Below are 20,364 nucleotides of genomic sequence, written 5' to 3'. Positions count from 1 at the left end.
TCAGATGTCTCAGCATGTTTATTAATTCTGACTGGTCCAGGGTATCTTGTACCCAAAGGCCCACAGTTACACACAGGGTAACCTCCCTTTGCCCCAGTGTCCAGCATGAGCCCACGACCCCAAGTATCCTACTGTGAACTGGCTCTCCAGGATGCAGAGCCCTGCCCACCCCAATGGTAACCCTCAGGCTAATGCCACCTGCCCAGAGGAGAGGAAGGTCAGATGGGCTTGGGGTAGTCAGGGAGGCCCTCTGCCCTACCAAAGGTGCTCTCAAACATTGAAGGCCCTTGGTCCCAGAGCCTACAGCTTCCTCCAAAAGCAGAACAAACCCAGCCCAACAGGTCCCACCTGGAGCCCCTCAGCATGACCCCACAACCTACAAATGGTCTTTGCCCTCCACCTGAAGTTTCTTACTTGAGCTCCCAGAGCTCAGTATGCAAGCTGTTTCCATTTTCTGGAGAACCATCCTCTATGACAAACTCCTATTCGTCCCTCAAACCCCAGCTCCTGTGACCCCTTTCTGAATCTTTTAGCCTCTCCCTGCTGGGTTGGGAGTGCCTCAGTGCACCTGTCTCAAGGTGGGGGTGAGAGGTTGCAGGGATCTTTGGGTGGGAGCAGGATGGAGACCTGGAAAGGAGCACTGCCTTGGGAGGGGCACCCAGGGTGAGAGAGGGGATGGAGGTGGTCAGACCAAAGGAAGAAACCAGGTAAGTGGACAGGAGATGCTGGGGTAGAGCCTGGAGTCCTCCTCTGATCAAGGCAGACAGAGGGCCTCATACCCACCCTGGGAAGCCATCCACCCAGAGTGACCCACTGGGAGAGGTACCCTGTTCCTGTCATTGGCTGTGATGCCTCAGTTTCTTCATCTATAAAGTAGGTGATTATGCTCACTCCAAAGGCTGGATACTAGCATATGTGCATTCGGTAATGGAGCAATGGCCTCAGAGTGAGCTCTGTGTAGTCTCTCATTCCACTCTCCAGCTCTGGAGAAACTGAAGCTCAGGCCAATTACTTCTGCTGACACACAGCGTGCCCAGGTGGTAACTGGCAGGGCACAAGCCGGGTCTGGCACTGCCAAATCGCTCCATAAACGTCCTCTGAGGTCACAGTTTAAAGGATGCAGGTGGTCAGGCTGCCGGGTAGCTGGCTTGGGCACCCCCACTCCACGGAGGTGACTCCGGCCTGTTTTCCTGGCCGGTGGCCACTGACTCAGGCCCCTCTTCCTGTCTCCCCACGCGGACAGGGGCATCTTTCTCCTGGGGCATCGGGAAAGGGGGCGGGGCAGAGCGCGGGTGGCCGGTTTTGGATGCATCCAAGTACAGGGAGACTAAAGCTCAGTGGCATTCAAAGGGCTCTCCTATTTAATGGGCGAAGCCTGGGGGCCCGGTTGCCTATGCCCTATTTAGCCCCCGGGCCCTGACCTGCAGGCAGGGGCGGGGGCCAGCTGCGTCACCACCCGCCCAACCCCCCCCGCCCCCTGCCCGCCCAAACTCCACCCCGAGGGAAGGCGCCGCGGATAAAGGCTCAGGGACCGTCAGCTCGGCCCCAGACTGACTCGGCCACTACGCACTCGGATTTGGAAGGGGTACTTTCAGGACTGTTGGGACGTAGGACTGGCTGCGCCCGGTGAGTGGAGAGTGGGACCCACAGTCCGAGAAGGGTACCCCCACTTTCCTTTGTTCTTGGGGCAGGAAGGGATCCCGGTGCCTCAGACCCTGGGAGGCCCACCGGGGAAGGGAGTGGGGTGGGAGGGGCTCTGCGTAGCCAGCACCGCCCTGGCCGGACCTCAGCCCCCGCCCCGCCCGCACGGGGCACTCCCCCTTCCTCACGAGTGACCTTGAACTAGTTGCCAGTCCAGCCTTAGTTTCCCAGGCCAGGCGGTCGCAATCCCAGTCTCTGGACACAGAGTTTTGTGTCCATTTTGGGGTTCCCGCCTGCCAGTAGTCTCGTCGTCCTCCTACCCTGCCCGGGTTATTGCGGCGCCCCCTCCCCCGGGACTCCGACAGCGCTCCCGGGTGGGGCCGGCAGAGGGCGCGCCGACGCTGCTGACTCACCGCAGCCCCCGGCGGCGCGCGCGGGCGCAGCCGGGGACGCCGCGTCACGTCACGGCTCGGGCGGGTGCGTCTCGGGAAACGGGCCCTGCCCGGGGAATGGGGGGCGGGGACTGGAACTCGAGGTGGCATAAGACGGAGAGGGGCCCTCCCGGCACCATTCGTCCCTGCCACATCATCGAGGTGTAATCACCCAGCCTTCGGTGTAAGTCCCACGCCCACCAACCGGGAGGCCCGGCCAGCTAAACCATCTCCGTGACCCACCGGGCCTGGGACCCCGTCCATGAGGCACGGGGTTCACGCTCCTTTTTTCCCTGGCGGCTGCTTCGCGGACAGTCGAACGCAATGGGGAACCCCCCACCTTCCTGCTCCTCCCGACTCTGAGAACAATGGCCTGCGGCCCCTCCCCACGCCAAGCCCGCTCCCCTGGGGCCACGCGGGGGAGAAGACCGGTCCCCAAACCGGCGTCCCGCGCCCCTACGGGCCCGCCCGCCCTTTGTTTGGGGCTCCGGGCCCTTATGAATGGCTCGCGGCGCGGGCGGGGGCGCGGGGGCGGGCACGGAGCGGCGCCAGCCCCGCCTCCGCCGCGCTCCCCTTGGTCGCCCAGGCGCCGGGGCGGGACGAAAGGGTGGGCCTTGCTGCCACGTGGGGCAGCGCCGCCGCAATTCCCATTGGCCAGGAAGCGCGGCCGACTAGGCGTTCAGGGCGCGCCGATTGGTCGGCTCTAGGCCGGCGGAGTAAGTAGTGAATGGGAGGGGGCGGCAGCCCCGCCCCTTGGAACGTTGATACATTATAACTTTTTTTCTTGTTACTTTCACCCCCAGATCCTCAGAGCGACGGCGGAGACGGCTGTGACTGTTGCTAAGGGAGGGGACGCGCGAGGAAGCGCTACCCGAGCTGCAGACAACACCAAACGGGACCCACCGAAAGGCGCCCCCTCCCTGGGACTCTCCCCCGCCCCGCGACTCTGTCTCGCCAGCCGCCCTTTAAAGGAGCCGCGAGTGCAGTCCCCACCTCCGGAAGGTGCCCCAAGGAGTTGACGCGACCCCGGAGCGCCACTCGGATTTTTGATTTCTGGTTCGCTTTCCACTACTGGGACGTTCTCGAAGAGGACGCGTGCTGCCTCCTGACCCCAAGTGCACCGCGGACCCCTACTCGGGGGAGCTCCTGGCCCCTGCCCCGGAGGCTTGGTGGGGATTGGTGCCGAACCGCGGATCCCAGGCCCCCCTCGCGCGCGGGGGATGGAGCCGCAGCCCGGCAGCGCCCGGAACTGCCGGCGCGGGGCCCCCAGCAGCGCCTGCGAGCTGGGCCCGGCGGCCGAGGCGGCACCCATGAACCTGGCCATCCACAGCACGACCGGCACCCGCTACGACCTGTCGGTGCCGCCCGATGAAACGGTGGAGGGGCTGCGCAGGCGCCTGTCGCAACGCCTCAAAGTGCCCAAAGAGCGCCTAGCCCTGCTTCACAAAGACACGTAGGTACCGCGCGCTGCCCCCGGCCCTCGCGGCCCCCGGGCGGGAACAAAGAGCGCGCGGCGTACGGTAGGAAGAGGGTGGCCAGACGAGGGGCGGGGGCGCGTCGCGCGCTCTCGGGCGCCCTCTTCTCGGCCTTGCCTGCCTCGGGTCCCCTCCCCCGCTCGGGGGTCGCCTCACAAAGGGGGCTGCGAGGGCATCCCGGGCCGGATTTAAGCGTTCCACTTTGAGGAAAAGCAGGAATTTCAGGGCCGCGCGGGGTCCCAGCTGCGGGAGTGGGGGCCTTAATCGCCCCCTTTCTGCCTGCATCCTTGCCGCTTCCGCATCTGCTCGGCGGTCCCCGGCGTCTGGCTTTCTCCCCCCTTGTGTCTCTCACCCCCCTTTGTTCTCATCGTCGCTCCAGGCAGCCTCCCCCTCCTCCCTAGTATTTAAATCGCCTTCGGGCCGGGGAGCCCTCCCCCCGCGGCCTCCAGGGACAGGCAATGTCCATCCCCTGCGGAGGAGCCCCGGTGGGGGAGGGGCAGAAGGGGGAGGGTCTCCTTTGTCTGAGCGGCGGCGGCCAGCGCCAGGGTGGGAGGGAAGGAGGAGGGGCAGCCTGGCCAACGCAGCCCCTCAAGGCCTCTCTTCGGACATAAATAAGCCCTTCGGCAGCGCCCATAGAGAGGAGCCTAGGTTAATGTTGGGAGATTGCAGACAGGAGCTGCTTTTGTGGGGACAGAGGAGGATGCCAAAGGGCACACTGGGGCCCAGAAGATGACAAAATGTCTCGTTGAGGTACAAAGGAAATGTCAGAGCCTAAAGTTGGGGTTCCCGGGGAAGAGATGCTCTGAGCCGTCAGCATAGGGGCTCCCAGGGCCAGACAGACTTCACAGGCTGGGGGCCCCGGATCTGGAACCCAGGAAGGGGTGGGGGGGGAGTGACTTCTCTCTTCTCCTCTCATAAGCACAGCCCTCCCCCACGGCCTCCGCTTCCGTGTCCCTGTGTTGTCTTCACGGAGTCTCATCCTCTTCCTTCCTCTCCCTAGCCGGCTCAGTTCGGGGAAGCTGCAGGAGCTCGGCGTGGGTGATGGCAGCAAGCTGACCTTGGTGCCCACTGTGGAAGCGGGCTTGATGGTAAATAGTTGTGGGGTGGTGCACCCAGGCTCCGAGACACAGGCAGGCAGTTCCCTCTTCCCAGCCACCCTCACACACTGTGTGGAGCTCCCTCCCCTGCAAGGGCAGCCCACTCCAGCAAGCAGGGTCCCCCCACCCTGAAGCTCTTGCCCAGGGCTGGGAACCTGCACTCAGGTTGCCTTCTCCGCCTCCCTCTTTGTAGTCTCAGGCCTCCAGGCCGGAGCAGTCTGTGATGCAAGCCCTTGAAAGTTTGACGGAGACCCAGGTAAGGACCACATCACCAGCCCCTTCTTAACCTAAGGGGAAAGCCCCAGTTGACAGGGCATTTCTCCGCCACTCTATAGAGAACCTAGGGAGTGTTTGTGCACCCAGTAGGCCTGTGGGTGAGGGGAGGAGCCTCCACCCTGCCTTGGTGCCAGCCTGGCTTGGTCACTCTGCTTCCTTTCTGGCCCCTAGCACTCACCACCTGACCTTGAGGGCTTTCTCTCCCACGGTGGCTGCCATGGTGGGGGAGGGGATGAAGCTTTCACAAGCCTGCCTCTGGGGGTGACCTTGGCACAGGGCTCAGACCCAAGATCTGCTTCCTTAGCCCTGTATGCCCTTCTCTAGAACACCCTCACCTCCCCCACCCCCAGCCACTGTGGTTTCCCCAAAGCCAGTTTCTCCTTTTTTACATTTCTGCTTGCAGGGGGGGAGCCCACATTGGTGACACTCTTTCCGCCTTCATGACCCCATTGTGGAGGGTGGGGACCTCATCTCCTCCTCTTCCCCCCCTCCTTCTCTCTCCTGGCCTTTGTTCTCTGCCCCTAAACTCTGCCCCTAAAGGAGGAGGAGGCAGGGGTGCCCAGCCCTAGGGCCAGCAAGTCTTAGACAGGATGTTAGGAAAATATTTAGTAACCAGCCAGGAGGGAGGCTGGGGCTGACCCTACCCAGGTTCCCGGTTTTGCTGCAGCCTTTTTTTTTTTGTTGTTGTTGCCTCTTTTTCTCATTTTCTTGGCAGTGGTAGGGCCTTCCTTAGAGGAGGGCCCTGGCCACCTCCCAAGAGGGTGACACAGGCCTCAGCAATCCACCCGGTGCCAGGGTGGGGGAAGCAGGCTGCTGCCCGCCCTATTGAGGGGGTGGGCCGGTTCCTAGGCCTCCTTGGCCAGCCACTAGAAACCTGCTCCACAGCTTTGGTGGCAGATTCTTCCCTTCCTTCTGCCCTAGGCCCTGGCCCCCTTCCTCCTTCCTGACATGTAGCATCCTGCCCTCCCCAAGCAGCAATAGAGGAGGGGGGAGGGAGGGAGCTGGGTGGTCTGTGGTGGGGTTGGGATAGCTGGGGTCCAGGGAGCCAGGTAGGAGCTGCAGGTGATTTGCTGGAACAAGTGTGAACAGAGCTCTTTGCCACTGAGGGTTGGCAGGGGAGCCCAGGGCATATTTGGTTCACATCTTCCCCATGCCTGCTTCAGGAGGAGAGAGGGGCACTGGGTGGAGTGACTGGGCTCCCCAGGGTTGCTTCCCTGACTGGCACAGAGTCACACCCGCCCATTTGCCCTCCCCAGGGAGGAAGTTGCAGGCGGGCAATTGGGGGGGTCAGCTCCTCTCAGGAAGCTACCCTAAGACATTCTAGTGAGGTGTATCTCTGGGGCAGGGGGGCAGTGGAGGCTGGGTCTTGGGGTAAAGGCTGCACCCTGCCCTCCTTGCTCTCCTCCCCATGGGCCCCAAGCAGAGAAGGTTACGCCAGCCACTGCCAGCAGACTGAGCGCTAGGAGGGAGTGCTGGGAGGCGGTCGGTTCTGAGTCATTCCAGCTTGTGTCACTTCTCAGAAACCACCCCCCCCCATCCTGGCCCCTGGGGAGACCAAGGCGCTGGCCAGGCACCAGAATAGGGGGTTCACTGAGTGCAGGGTCATATACACCCCTGCCTACCATGGAGGGAGGATGATCAGAGGGTTGATGTTCATCAGGGTGTGTCGAGGCCTTGGGAGATTCCAGCCCCAGGGACTGACTGGTCAGGGCCCCCTTCCTGCAGCAAGCTGCCGCCCCCTTGGCCTCTGCCCCACCCAGGACAGATAAATATTTATCTTGAGAAAGCAAAGGTTAGGATGGAAGAATTTATCCAGGAATTCCACCCACTCGATGGCCTGGTGACTTAGCTTGTGAGGGGGCCTGAGATTGGTCCCCTTCCTGTATCCACAGGATTTGGGGGCCTGAGAGGGTGGGGGAAAAGTGAGGTAAGGATTATTTGAGGTCAGTAACGGCCAGCTGGGCCCCTCCCCCTCTGGCCTCAGTTTCCCCTTAAAGAACCAAGTTGGCCAGGGAGGGCCAGGCCCCCTGTCTGACGCGCCTCTGTCCCCCACAGCCCTCAGCGGCACCCGGGCCAGGCCGGGCTGGCGGAAGAGGCTTCCGGAAATACAGATTCATTTTATTTAAGCATCCGTGGCACCGACAGGGACCCCAGAGCCCAGAGAGGGGCGGCGAGAGGCCCCAGGTCACACAGCGCTGGGGGGACCGGGCCGGGCTGGGCTAGGGGCAACGCAGGCCGGAACCTAGACTGATGGACCTACTCTCTCTACAGGTCAGTGACTTCCTGTCAGGCCGCTCACCTTTGACATTGGCACTTCGAGTGGGTGACCATATGATGTTCGTCCAGCTGCAGCTTGCCGCCCAGCATGCCCCACTGCAGCACCGCCATGTACTGGCTGCTGCAGCCGCTGCAGCCGCAGCTGCCCGAGGAGATCCCAGCATAACCACCCCTGTGTCTTCTCCCTGCCGACCAGTATCCAGTGCTGCCCGAGTTCTTCCAGTACCCAGCAGCCCATCCCCTTCATCCTCTTCTGTGACAGCCGGCTCCTTTCGATCCCATGCAGCCTCCCCTACCTGCCCTGAAGTGAGTTTTCAAAGGGTTAACCCCAGGGCTCTGAGCAACAAATACATCTCTCAAATCAAAAGTTATCCTTTGACTTTGGGCTGATGGGTTATCTCTAGACCTTGGGCTGGAATGTGGTCCCCTGATTTTGGACAGATGGGTTGTCTAGATTCTGGGCTGGTGGTGTCACCCTGACCCTGGCCCCCTAACTCATGTGTTCCTTCCTCCCTGACAGCAGATGGACTGCTCCCCCACTGTCAGTAGCAGTATCAGCCCTGGTGCCAGCACCACCTCTTCCTCAGGGGGCAGTGCTACACCCCGCTCCCGAAAACCTGGTGCCGTCATTGAGAGCTTTGTGAACCATGCCCCAGGGGTCTTCTCAGGGACCTTCTCTGGTAGGTGTTGTGGCACTCACCTGTGTCTTGCAACCCTGTATAGTTAATTACATTAGGGCTCCAAGGAGACCCATGAACATTTGTCTGAATGGTAACTTCATCTTTCTTGTAGGAATCTCCATGCACATGTATGATCCTACACAAGGGCATGTGTCCCACTGCCACTACATGCATGAGGCCACATGCCTACCAGACTCCTTAAGCTCATATGTAGACCCTTGTCTGTGTGTTTGTGCACATTTGTACACATAACTGTGTGCACACTAGGTGCTCATAGCCTCCTCTGCCACAGGCACACTGCACCCCAACTGCCAGGACAGCAGTGGGCGGCCACGGCGAGACATCGGCACTATCCTGCAGATCCTCAATGACCTCCTGAGCGCCACAAGGCACTACCAAGGCATGCCCCCCTCGCTGACTCAGCTTCGCTGTCATGCCCAATGTGCAACGGCCCCTGACTTCGCATCTAAAACTACCTCCTGTGAGAAGCTGGCAGCACCCCAGTCCTCCCTGCTACAGGGCCAGAGCCAGATCCGCATGTGCAAGCCCCAGGGTGAGTTGGCCAACCTCAGGGTCCCACTGTCCCCACCCATCCATCCTTTGGCTTCTCAAGGGCTCTCTGTGTGAGCTGCTGCGCAAGGGAGCAGCTGACCTCCCTGGAAGCTGGGGGGGAGCAGCAGCTGTCTCTGTCCCTGTTCTGTTGTAGCCTAGAGAGAAGGAGGCATGTGTGTCAGGGCACAAAGTGTCCTTGTGCATTCCCAAGGGGCCCCCCAGCCTCACTTCCTCCTGGCACCTCCTTCCCTACCCCCACACCCCCATATACAGATGGCATTTGGAGGCTCTATGAATGGCCAGCTCATGCCTGGCCGGTTGGGGTAGGAGCCACAGCCCTCCCTCCACCCCTAGCATTTAGGGAGCTGGAAAAAGCAAGGAAGCTCCCTCCCCAAACATCTGGGTTTCTCCCCATCCAGTTTCCTGGGATAGTGGTCACTGCCATCAAGAGGTTTACAGCCTAGGTTTGGCGCCTGTGGCTCAAGCGGCTAAGGTGCCAGCCATATACACCTGAGCTAGCGGGTTCAAATCTAGCCCGGGCCTGCCAAACAACAATGATGGCTGCAACCAAAAAAAAAAGTAGCAGGATGTTGTGGCCGGCGCCTATAATCCCAGCTACTTGGGAGGCAGAGGCAGGAGAATCGCTTGAGCCCAGGAGTTGGAGGTTGCTGTGAGCTGTGATGCAACGGCACTCTACCCATGGCGACAGCTTGAGGCTCTGTCTCAAAAAAGAGGTTTACAGCCTAATTCATAAAAGAGGGAAACTGGGCGGCACCTATGGTTCAGTGGGTAGGGCACTGACCCCATATACCAAGGGTGGCGGGTTTGAACCTGGCCCCAGCCAGCTAAAACAGCAATGTGACAACAGCAACAAAAAAAAAAGCCAGGCGTTGTGGCGGGTACCTGTAGTCCAGCTACTTGGGAGGCTGAGGCAAGAGGATCACTTAAGCCTAAGAATTGGAGGTTGCCCTGAGCTGTGACACTACGGCACTCTACCAAGGGTGACAAAGTGAGACTCTGTCTCAAAAAAAAGAGGGAAACCAAGGCACAAGCCTAAATGTCCTCCTCAAGTCACAGAAGCAGCTATGTGGTTCAAATTCCAGTTTATTGCGGGGTGCGGTGGCTCATGCCTGTAATCCTAGCACTCTGGGAGGCTGAGGCTAGTGGATTGCCTCTGCTCAAGAGTTTGAGACCAGCCTGAGCCAGAGTGAAACCCCCATCTCTAAAACAAAACAGCCAGGCATTGTGGGCACCTGTTGTCCCAGCTACCAGGAGGCTAAGGCAAAAGAACTGCTTTGAGCCCAAGAGTTTGAGCTTGCTGTGAGCTATGACACCATGGAACTCCACTGAGGGCAACAAAGTGAGACTCTGTCTCAAGGAAGAACAAAAAGAACAATCCAGTTTATTCATTCCATGGTTGTTTCGGAAGTACCTTCCTTGAGAGAGGCCAACCCTGACCTCCTTGCTCACAGTCAAGCAGCATAAACCATTAATAAGGGAGATAAGGAAGTAGCTGTCTGGGAGCATGAGCTAGCTGCTCACCGGTGGCAGTGGATGCCCTTGCCTGTCTCCCTTGCTGGCGCAATTATCCAGGAGAGCAGGGATTTATTTGCCTGACCACCGAGGGTCCTCTGTGTTTGAGGGAGGCAGTTCTCAGGCCTCTCCAAGTCACAGTACTCTACCTCCTTTGCAGGGGACCGGCTCCGGCAGACAGAAAACCGTGCTACACGCTGCAAGGTTGAACGTCTGCAGCTCCTGCTGCAGCAGAAACGGCTCCGCAGAAAGGCCCGGCGTGATGCCCGGGGCCCCTACCACTGGCCATCGAGCCGCAAGGCTGGCCGCAGCGAAAGCAGCAGCAGTGGGAGTGGCAGCAGTCCTAGTGAGGCTGCAGGCCTGGGCCTGGACTTCGAGGACTCCGTTTGGAAGCCAGAAGTCAACCCTGACATCAAGTCTGAGTTTGTGGTGGCCTAGGATCAGTCACTCTTGCCCCTTAAACCCCAGCCCAGGGCAGTGGGGACGCCAAGAACTCCACTGGGAACACAGCTCAACTCTGGAGGGCAAGCGACCACTCCCCCCGCCCCTCCCCCAGCCAGAAGCCTTTCTTTGTTATTTTTTGTGTTTTTGTTTTTTTTTTCTTACCATGGTTTTCTCAACTCTCATGGACTTGGCTTCCTACCTCCTTCATCTCCCACACTTCCCTCCTCCCCTTCTTTCACCCGGGCTCTTTGGGCTCCCCCTGGCCTATGTGCCAGGTCCTCCCGCCCACCTTCCCCAGCTCCAAATATGTAGCAGTCTTTCCAGATGGTTGAGAGCAGGAGTCTGAAGAGACCGCCCCCACCCCCTTCCGCTCTGCCTTCCTCCCCTCAACACCCAATTCAGGTTTTAAGTCAAAAATGTAGATGCCTCATGAAGCACTTTACAGACCAGGGAGGGGGCCCCAGAAAGGAGGACCCCACCCCAACTCCTCACCCTACCCCTACACACACACACCCTGCAGACTTCTGGCCTCCACCCTATACCAGCTGTATCCCCTGTAGTTGACTAGGGGACTGTTTTCCATTTCTAGTCTGTTTTCTCTTCTGGGTCTCTTTCCATTTCCTTTTTTTTTTTTTTTTCTTTAAAAAGGAAAGCAATTTCAGCAGAGAGGCTGGCTGGTCAGGGGGCTGCCTTGGGTTTGTTGTGGGACCCTTTCCTGGCAGGAAAGGAAACAGCCCTCCCTGCACCCAGCCCTCAGGGCCACCAGGCTGCCACCACCACCACCACCACCACCGTGCTATTTCCTTCTGCCCCCACCCCTGGATTTTCCTTACCTCCTGCCTGAGCTTGGGGTATTTATAGACTATTAATTTTCTGACTGAGCCAATAGTGGTTGGGAATTTCTTGAAAAACTGGGAGAGAATGGCCAAGGCTGGGGAGGCTACCCCTGCCCTCTTTCCTGCATATGGGATCATGGACTGTCTGGGGCCTCCTCTGCAGTCAGATGGGCCAGGGGATGCTGAGCTGTGAATCCCCTGGGTAGGGGCAACGCTGTGTAGCATTAATTAATTATGGGGGGGGGAGGAGGGAGCGAGTCCGCTGCTGGTCTAATTTGGACTCTTCCCCACTCAATGCCCATGCTCTGGAGGTGGGGGTCTTTGGCCCCAACAGAAGGACAACAACCTGCCAGGGCCATTTCAATGGGGGTAGTTTTTGGATTTTTTTCCCCATTCATTTTTTATTTTTTAAAGATTATGGAAATGTTTGGGCCCTGCCCCACCTGTCAGTCTTGTTCTGACCCTGCCTGTCCCCCCCCCGTAGGTGAACCCCAGGTCCTCATGCCCCCATTATGTGTTTAAAGTTAATGGTTTCTGATGTGATCATGTGTTATAATTGTAGCTCTGTAAATTTTTTTGTGGGGGGTGGGGAGGGAGGGATCCCGGAGGGTAGAGGTCAAGAGGATTTGGGTTTTTTTGTTTTTCCAAAAAAAGAAAAAAAAGAAGAAAAATAGAAAAAAAGAAAAGGGGTGGGTTTGTTTTTTGAAGAACTGTCTTGGATACCTATTTAAATGTGTGTTCTGTTTTGTTTTTTAATGAATTTTAAATTACGTCTGTGCCTCCACGGGTTGAGGGTGGAGGTCCCAGGCAGAACCAGCCGGTTGCCCTCAGCTCGGTCAGGGCCCTCCAAGAAAGCATTACCCACCTTCGAGGTCGGACTGAGGGGTCCCACCACCTCGCGTGAGCTTTCTGTAATGAAAACAAAATCGAAAAAGAAAAAAGAACCTACACAAGCACCGTGATTTCAAGTAATAAACAGAAAATGAAACAAGCGGGTGTGCCGCCTCTCACCTGGGGGGCTCTCCCCACACTTGGTCATTGTGGAGCATGAGCCTGGGATGGAATGAGGGTCAAGGAGGTGCCCGAGTCCGGGGACCAGGGCCTAGGCCCCAGGCAGTTCCCATGCCCTCTTCCCAGCTTGTGAGGTAGGCAGGAAGCTGCCAGGGCGGGAGAAGGAGGAGCCCGGCCACTTCCTGGTACCCGAGGCCGGAAGTCCCTCAGGGCTTGCCGGGTGCTGTGTGTTCGGCAGTCATTACCCCGCCTGTTCCTGGCCCTGTGAAGTGGGCTCTGGATCGAGGACCTGGGACTCTGCGGGAGATCAGACCACCCGCTCAGAGGCTGGGAGGCGGCTCCAACCTTGCCAGACTAACCCGCCTGCCTGCCCACCCGCGGTGTTCTTCCTGGAGTCCCATCTTCCAGGAGCAAGCAAGTTCGGCTTGCTCCCGGGAGATTACAGGGCCAGCCCCGAGTGACCTCTCTCGCGGCCCCTCTTCAGCCACGCCCTGGCTTTGCATTCCTGCGCTCCCCACTCCCCAGCCTGGACGGTTTAGCATCAGCCTCCAGGCCTTTGCCCCAGCCTTGCCCCATCCTGCAACGCCCCTCTCCCGGCCACGCCTGTTCTGCCTGGGAACTTCCCACCCCTGCACGCCCTGGATCGCCCAGACCCCGCCCTTCCCTCTGACCCTACTTAGTCAACTCCCAGCCTGGGGCTCCCCAAGGGCCCAGCCACGGTTGTTCTCATCGTTCACTTCGGGGCTTCGCAGATGTGACAACAGTCATACTACTAGTTAATATTACCTTTTTTAAAAACATGTATTTCCTCAATTAAACACTGCAACCTAAGAGTTAGAAGTAATTATACTCCCATTTTACAGATGAGAAAACAGAGGCCCTAAGAGAAACATAGCTTGGCGGCCCAGGGGATTAGGGGTGCTTGTTAAATGATGTGACCTCTGCCCCTCATCTGACCTGTGATGACTAGAGTCTACCTTTCCAAGCACCAGCACCAGGTCCCTAAGGCGCAGGGGACAGGTCTCCGCCGAAGGGTGGCCTGTGGGCGTCTTCCTGAGGCATCTCTGCCCCTCCCAACACCCAGTCAACCCCAAATCATCCTACACCCACGGCAGGAAGGCCCGAGTGTCAGCGGGTGCGAATGTCCCAGCGTGGTCCTGAGAGCAGATCACTTACAGCTCCAGCCCCTGTGGGTCAAGGCTGATGCCTGCGGGACCAAGGTCACCGTCCCCTCCCTTGGCTGTGTGGGGTGAGGAAGTAGGATCTGTCCCGTACCTGCTGAATCACTGGGGCAGTGTCTGCGCCTCGCAGGGAGGGAACCCCCGCCCCTAAGCTAGCTGCCCACTCTAGCCTGGGGGTCCGAGGGTGTCGGTGCTGTGCCCTGAGGGATGGGGACGTAGGGGTGGAGCTCGGGTCCCTGCCTGGTGGCTCTGCCCAGCCAAGGGCTCAGCAGGCGAGGGGCGGCTGGTGGAGGCACGGAAAGGTAAACTGAGCCGCAGAGAGGAAGGAGGCCACTGGGGTCGCAAGGGAAAGGATTGTCCCTGCACTGATCCCTCTCCCCATTGAGACAAAAGCTGAATGGGAGGGGGCGGCCCCCGGAAACCCGCCGAGAAGAAAAAGCTGTTTCCAGGGCAACGCGCAGCTAAGGGAGCCTGACGTCACCGCGGGGAGGGCGCCCTACCCGCCCCCGCTGGCGCGCGTCGGACCACCCAGGCCTGGTCCACCCTCCTGGGCTGCTCAACTGGTGGCTATACCGCTCGCTCATCTGCTGGCACCAATAGCAGCGCCAGATAGCCACCCGGAGGCGGGTCTCAAGCTGAATGAGCTTGAGCAAGTGCGTAGGCGCCGCGGCTCCGCCCCACTCTGTGCGCGTCGGCACACGTGGGGGTGGAAGACGCGTCCGCCGGGCTGACTGCGGTACCTGGGCTGGAGGGAAGAGGGGGCGACACACGTGGACTCCTGGCACGTTCGCGTGCAACCTCCTCCCACGCCCACGCATTGTCCCTCCACCCCAAGACCTCGAGGGCTGGACCGCGCGACCCAGCGGTCCTGCAGCCTCCCCGGCTAGAGGAGGAGGGGCGCTCAGGCTGGTGACCAAAAGGCGGGCATAAAAGTTCGCCGAAAGTTGTAGGCAGGGGAAAAGAGTGCTCCAGGCCGGGGGACGGGGCGTGTAGCATGAGCAAAGGCCCGGAAACCTGAAAGCGGGGGTGTCTGAGAGCAGTTGAGTGGTAGAGTTGGTGGAGAAAAATGCCTACGACAGAGGAGAAGGGGAGGCTGGCAAGGACCCCTGAGGGATTATTCCAAGTCCGAGGACCGAGATGGAGGCCGGGAGGCGGGCCAGGTTGGGGGAAGAGGAGCCAGGACAACACTAAGGAGGCTGGAGGTGTCAACACCTGGCCTGGGCTTGAGAGAAGGAATGATGGGCACCTTGGGGGCTTTGGAGGGGGAAAGGAACTGTAGCTTGTGTGGCTGAGAGCCCAGGACGAGCCCTGAAGGCAGTTTCCAGTCCACTGGGAGGTGGTTGGCCAGGAGGAGGCATGGAGATTTGTGGAAAGCAGTGAGTTTGAGATGTCTATTTGAGCAGTTGACTGGGAGGCTTGGCCAGGATCCTGGGAGAGTTGAGGACCCAGGAGGCTGGAATTCCAGGTTGCTGCTAGCTGCCTGGGTGAGAGTCCAGTGTTGACTCTGATCAGGTGTCCACTCAGAAGACCGTAGTCAGAGTGAATAGGGGCGGACATTTGCCATGTTGGGAGTTGTTAGCCAAAAGCTTGGTCCCAGGCTAGCCTCAGGACAGGGAGACAGGGCAGAGGCACTAAGATATAAGCCTATATTGGAGAGCTGAGCCATTAAAGTGACCTCACAAGTGGGCAGTGCTCCTCCCTGCTGAGGCAGTTGTGGGCAGGCTGGAGAAGGTCACTAAGGGTCACAGCTTTCTGCTTGAGGCTGGTGCCCCCAGCGGGGTGTCCCAGTGCGTGCTTAGAGCTCGCTCTAAGGTTCTCAATGCCAAAGACCATAGCCAGTAGGGTGGTGGCATAAGGTAGGTCCCAGCCAGAAGCCACTGGGAGATGGGATTAAGCCAGTGTCTGGGCACAACCACCCCCGCTGGGCCAGGCTCAGCCCACCCTCCTCTCCAGGCGCCATAGCAATGGGAGTTACCTTGATGAAAGCTGAGAATGTCACCACCCTGAGGCCAATGGCTTCAGGAACCAACCCAGGAGCCTGGACTCCAGCTCCACCCCTCTGGCCATCCAGCCCTGGGAGGCCAGAGAACTGGCAGACTCTGGTGTCACTTGGGATGGGAAGCAGCCTGGCTGAGGGGTGGAGGAGGGGATGTTGGTCACTTGTGCCTACATCTGTTTCCCTCCACTTTCTGGTTTTTTTTTCCTCTCTCTGTTTCTCTTCCCTGGCCTTCTCAGTTCCCCAGCCTTTCTGTCTCTGTCCCCATAACTCCTTACCCTGTACCACTGGTTCTTGCCTGCTGGCTGCTCCCCCTTGGCCTGACCACCTCCTTCTGGGGCCTCTCCCTCACCTCCCAACACACATCCCAGCCTCTTCCCCCACCTTACAGCCCCTCCCTGGAGTACAGCTACTGCCTTGGGTGCTCCAGGTGGGGGTGGGTGAGGGTGAGTGGGTTCTAGCTGGGTCAGAGCTTGGGGAGCAAGCAGGAGGGCACCCTTAGCCCTTCTGGAATGTAGGCAAGGCTGGCCTCCACGGAGGAGGCAGTCACCCCTAAGGCAGGCAGGGATAGCTGGCTGCAGCTCATCACACTTGCTCCATGCCCAAGATGCTGCCCACACTCAGTCCTCTGAGAAGATAAGCAAAATCCCACAGACTTCTACCTGTAGTTCTTTAAAAAAAAAACAAAAAACCCTCAGACAGTCCCACACAGCCACCCCTCAGGGGAACGAGCATGTGGGTGACCCCTGCATGTGGAGCCTCAGCCAAGTATGGGACCCCATGGTTGAGTGAGTGGACATGGCCTAGGTGGGGAGCGGGGTTGGGCTCCTGCTCCTGAAGGTGAGGGCTCTGGATGCTGCCCCTTCCCCAGTTTCAAAAACCAGGCCTACATCCCTGGCCCCCAAACAGGTGAGCCACCTAGGCCAGTTTTAGGGTTTTCCACCATCTTTCAGGGTCTGTGGCATTTCACAGACACCTAATATGTGTCATATCCTGGTACGGAATGTTCCCTGTGAGTGCTGGCCCCTTTGCCTCAGCAGAAAGGGTTACCATCTGGTTCTCTTTGCAGAATCAGTCCAAACAAGCAAACAGGTATGTGACACCAGGGGAACGTATGGGGCCTAGGACACCACCACTTGGTGTATGTCACTGTGTCTCATCTGGGTCCTGTCCACAGCCTGTTTGTCACCATGCTCATTCAGTTTTCAGGGACAGCAGTCACTCCACGTGGTGTCCAAGGGCTGCAGGATGCTGAGCTCATTGTGTTTGTGTGTGTCTTGTGGATATGCTGTGGGGTGGTGGTGGCGGTGTGCACCTATGTGTAGCACGGTGCAGGATGTGTGTGCTGGAGTGCCCCTCTTAGTCCAAACCTGGACTTTGGGCTGCTAGGACAGCCTAACCTGGGCAGGATCAGATGGGGCTTCTGCAGCCTCCACATTCCTGGGCTGTGACTCAGGTCTGTGGGGAGTGGGTGAGTCACAAGGAAGGGAACAGGCCCAGCCTGGAGCCCCCCTCACTGCACACCTTGCTGCATGACCTTCATGGGACCCTCTTCTTAGGAGTAGGAGAAAAACTAAGGTTAGGGTACAGCTGCATCTCAAACACCTGGGGATTGGAACTCCCACCTCTGGGCACAGATGGGAGCTGGGGGCAAGAGCAGGTAACCCTTTCTCCCCAGGCTTTTGGCCCTCTGACTCTGTCCGTGTCTGCTGTTGACAGCTGGAATCCCACCCCAGGGACATGAGTCATGCTACCAAGCATGGGCCCAGCCCACCGGAGTCACGCATACCCTGTCCCCAGCTGCTCCCAATGTCTACATCCAGATTATGCACGCTTTGAAGTCTGGGCTTCAGCATCCTTGTGTTGTACAGTGCCATGCAAACTCCCTGTCATGTTCTCAGCACACACGAGTGCCTGGGGTGCCATGCACATTCCTTGACTCCTGCGCGCGTGCACACACACAGCACCACTTTTGTGTCCCCACAAGCATGTGTCTCTGGTAATCCTCGGGACTACATCTCTGTATCCATGAGTTCTCTCCCCACCAGCAAACGTAAAACACGCCTGGCAAACATGCATGCCCAGGCTCAGCATCCCCCCACCCTGGCTCTGGGCCCAGCCAATTTGGGCCAGCTGGGCGGTCCCACTTCCGCACCCCTTACTCCTGGGGCGGCCGCCAGGTGCACCGTCCGCCGACCCCGATCCCCCCCCCCCGCCCCCCAGCGCGCCTTTCATCCCCGGCCACGCCCGTCCTGGGCCCAGACGCTCATTACCACCTCCCGCTCGATAATTAGCTGGGGTCGGGGGAGGACCTGGAGTCCGACCGGCCGGGCCCGAAGGGAAGGACAGAGTGGGCGGCGCTGGAGCGCAGTGGTCCAGCCGCCGTCTCCATGGCGACAATGCCGCGTGAGGGGAGAAGCGGGGCACCCCTGGTAGGGGGCTTCAGGAGGCGGGTGTCATTTAAAACAGCCATCTGGGAGGGGGCGAATTTGTGAATGAGCCTACGGGACCCAAGATGTAGATAGCGGGACACCAAGACCAAGAGACCCTGGGATGGAAGGCTCAGGCTGAACCCGCATCTCCACTGGCCAGGGGCAGCGTCGCGCGTCGGGCCCGGAATAGCAACCTCGCCCCCGCGCGGCTATTTTGAGTCCTCTCCTCCTACGCCACCGCCAAAGCAAAGGCGCGGGGCGGGCTGGGGGTGGCGAGCGAGGCTGGGGTTCGAAACGCCAGCTATGTCCTCAACCTGCAGGACTGGGCCCCGCGCGGTGGGCGTGAGGGGCTGGCAAGGGCCAGGGGCTGCAGGAGGTTCATCTCTCCCACGCGGGGCCACGCAGCTGGCGACTGGGCGGGACTTGGAGCCCGCGCGCCTGACCCAGAGGCAACAACCGCCAGGGTGACAGAGCGAGGCCGCAGTGCCCCCTCGTGTCCGCGCGGGGCGGCGCGCCCTGGCCGGTGTTCTGCATGACTGCTGCGGCCTCAGTAGGGGTGGATGAAGGGGGTCCTGCCGCTCACTTGAGAGCCCTATGGGAACACAAGAGCATGTCCAGAGGCAGAGTCACAGGTACACGCAGACCAGGGTAACCAAAGAAACACAGGTACCGTGATAAGTACACACCTAAGACACCTACTCTCAGGCCGGGTGCAGATGTACACAACCACAGGTCCCACAGGTGTGTCAGTTCCACCACCCTGGGAACCTAAGATGGCCGTGGGTGCTCACAGAACCCATTACACAGGAACTGCATGCCTAATAACTAGGTGCTGGTGGAATGAGTGAATGAACATAGAGGACTCCATAAAACCAAGAAGAGGCAGAGACTCACAGAACCAAGAACAACAGGGTTTGGTGGCAAAACTGACCAAGGGTGTCTGTGACTACAGGGACCCCTGAGATGACTCTGTAGAGATCAGATAGAGTGGGCCTGGCCTGACCTGCTCCAGGGCCGCGTGGGTGCCCCCCTTCCCCTCAGGGCGATGGGGGGGCAGGGAAGCTGAGCACTGCTGCTGTTTCTCTCCACTCCTTTTAATAACCACCCTGCGTGAGTGGCTGACGCAGCAGGCTGTTACTGGTGGAGAGAGGTGGACGAAGTGCAGAGGGGGTGGCAATGAGTCACACAGCTTCAGCCTGGGGGAGGGGTCCTTGAGCCCATGAGGGGGTCCTGAAGACCTTGTCACTAGAGGGTGTCTGAGGCCTGGAGTGGGCCTGGGAATTCCTGGGAGTCTGCAGCACAAACGGGGTCTCTGTGCCCCAACTCCCAACTTGTCTGCAGAGGGTCAGCTCTTGAGGACTTTCTAGAGTCAGAGCTGTGGTGTGGGTCTGGGCAAGCAGGGAGCCACTGAAGCTTCTTCCACTAGGGCCCAGGGAGAGGTGAGGGGCCCCCAGCATGACTTGGGGCCTGCGCAAGGAGCAGGTGGCAGCCACAGAAGAGCTCCTTAAAGGCCTTGGAACCCCTGGGGACCACTTTGAGGGTGAGGATTGCTGCAAACCTCGTTCTCCTGATAGAAGCAGACTCAACAAAAGATGTCTTTGGAAGGACAAGACCCAAGTGGAGAAGAGAGGTCTGGCTCCATAGTGGGTGGGTGGGCTGTGGGTATGAAGCTTGGTGGGAGCTGAGATCCAAGGATCAGCTGTTAGGGTGCAATGGGAACTTGAGGGTTGAGCCGAGTATCCAGTTAATGTGTGCCTGCGGTCTAGAGCTGGGATGCACACTATTCAGCCAAGTGAATGTCAGGGTGTGGGTGATGCACCCAGCAGAGGTGAAGTTGGGGTTCGGGTAGGAGTTAGGTGTGGGTGTGAACCAGAGTTTGTAGGTAAACAAATTGGGTTGGGTAAAGTTGGGGTGCACCAAAGTGTCGGGAAGTAGGAAGAAATGAAATTGTGAGTATTGGGATTCACATAAATAGAGTCTCAGTGTTTGAGTTTGGGTCGGCATAGGGATTGATGGCATGGAATATTGGGGTGCTGAGGGCAGCGGGATTTCGGTTATGCTGGCAAGTGTATCAGGACTGATATCCGGGTTCAGAAGTTGGGGTGTCTGAGAGGCAGGGCTAGGTGGGCATGAGAACCTAGGCGAGCTTGATACGTCAGAATTGCTGGAGCCCGGGAAGAAGTTCCAGCGACACTCAAAGTACTGCACAAGGCCAGAGGCCCTCCAAACAAATGGGTAGAGGCCCCTTTGTTGCACGCCAAAGGCAAGAGGGCGGGTACGCGGAAGTGGGTCAGCCACGCCCCACTGCACGCTGGCCACGCCCCACTTCATGCGAATTGGGACTGCGGACAGGGAAATGTCCCAGCCAATCACCACGCCCGGAGCCAGAGCTCGGGAGAGAGCGGAGCCGGGACAAGCCCGGCCCTCTGCTCATAAATATCGGGGGTGGGGGAGAGGTGGTGGAAGCGGCCTTTGGGACCTCTGATTGGTCCGCTTGTCACA

The 20,364-nt window shown here is 59.2% G+C and overlaps 1 protein-coding gene across 5 annotated transcripts; it reads left to right on the top strand.

Annotated features, from left to right (window-relative positions):
- Positions 1 to 1,492: 1,492 nt before the first annotated feature.
- Positions 1,493 to 12,232, top strand: MIDN (midnolin). 5 transcript variants are annotated; one of them, XM_053581404.1, is made up of 9 exons: positions 1,493 to 1,626; positions 2,876 to 3,525; positions 4,548 to 4,635; positions 4,838 to 4,900; positions 6,976 to 7,104; positions 7,192 to 7,503; positions 7,721 to 7,877; positions 8,170 to 8,430; positions 10,123 to 12,232. In XM_053581404.1, the coding sequence occupies exons 2-9, from the start codon at positions 3,293 to 3,295 to the stop codon at positions 10,398 to 10,400; spliced, it is 1,521 nt and encodes a 506-aa protein (XP_053437379.1). In that variant the 5' UTR covers positions 1,493 to 1,626; positions 2,876 to 3,292; the 3' UTR covers positions 10,401 to 12,232. The 5 variants fall into 5 exon arrangements, with proteins under 5 accessions (XP_053437379.1, XP_053437376.1, XP_053437387.1 ...); XM_053581401.1 differs by having other exon boundaries at positions 7,718 to 7,877; XM_053581403.1 differs by lacking the exon at positions 1,493 to 1,626 and adding an exon at positions 2,668 to 2,788 and having other exon boundaries at positions 7,718 to 7,877.
- The last annotated feature ends 8,132 nt before the right edge of the window (positions 12,233 to 20,364 follow it).

The sequence above is a fragment of the Nycticebus coucang genome, chromosome 2, assembly GCF_027406575.1.
Source record: "Nycticebus coucang isolate mNycCou1 chromosome 2, mNycCou1.pri, whole genome shotgun sequence".
NCBI lineage: Eukaryota > Metazoa > Chordata > Mammalia > Primates > Lorisidae > Nycticebus > Nycticebus coucang.
This window is presented reverse-complemented; position numbering and strand designations above follow the sequence as displayed.

Bases quoted from the DNA above. Each gene is read 5' to 3' on its own strand.
- MIDN (XM_053581401.1), top strand. From the start codon at position 3,293: ATGGAGCCGCAGCCCGGCAGCGCCCGGAACTGCCGGCGCGGGGCCCCC. The intron at 4,901-6,975 runs GTAAGGACCACA...TGTCCCCCACAG, and splicing joins AAAGTTTGACGGAGACCCAG to CCCTCAGCGGCACCCGGGCC. The intron at 7,105-7,191 runs GTCACACAGCGC...CTCTCTCTACAG, and splicing joins GGGGCGGCGAGAGGCCCCAG to GTCAGTGACTTCCTGTCAGG.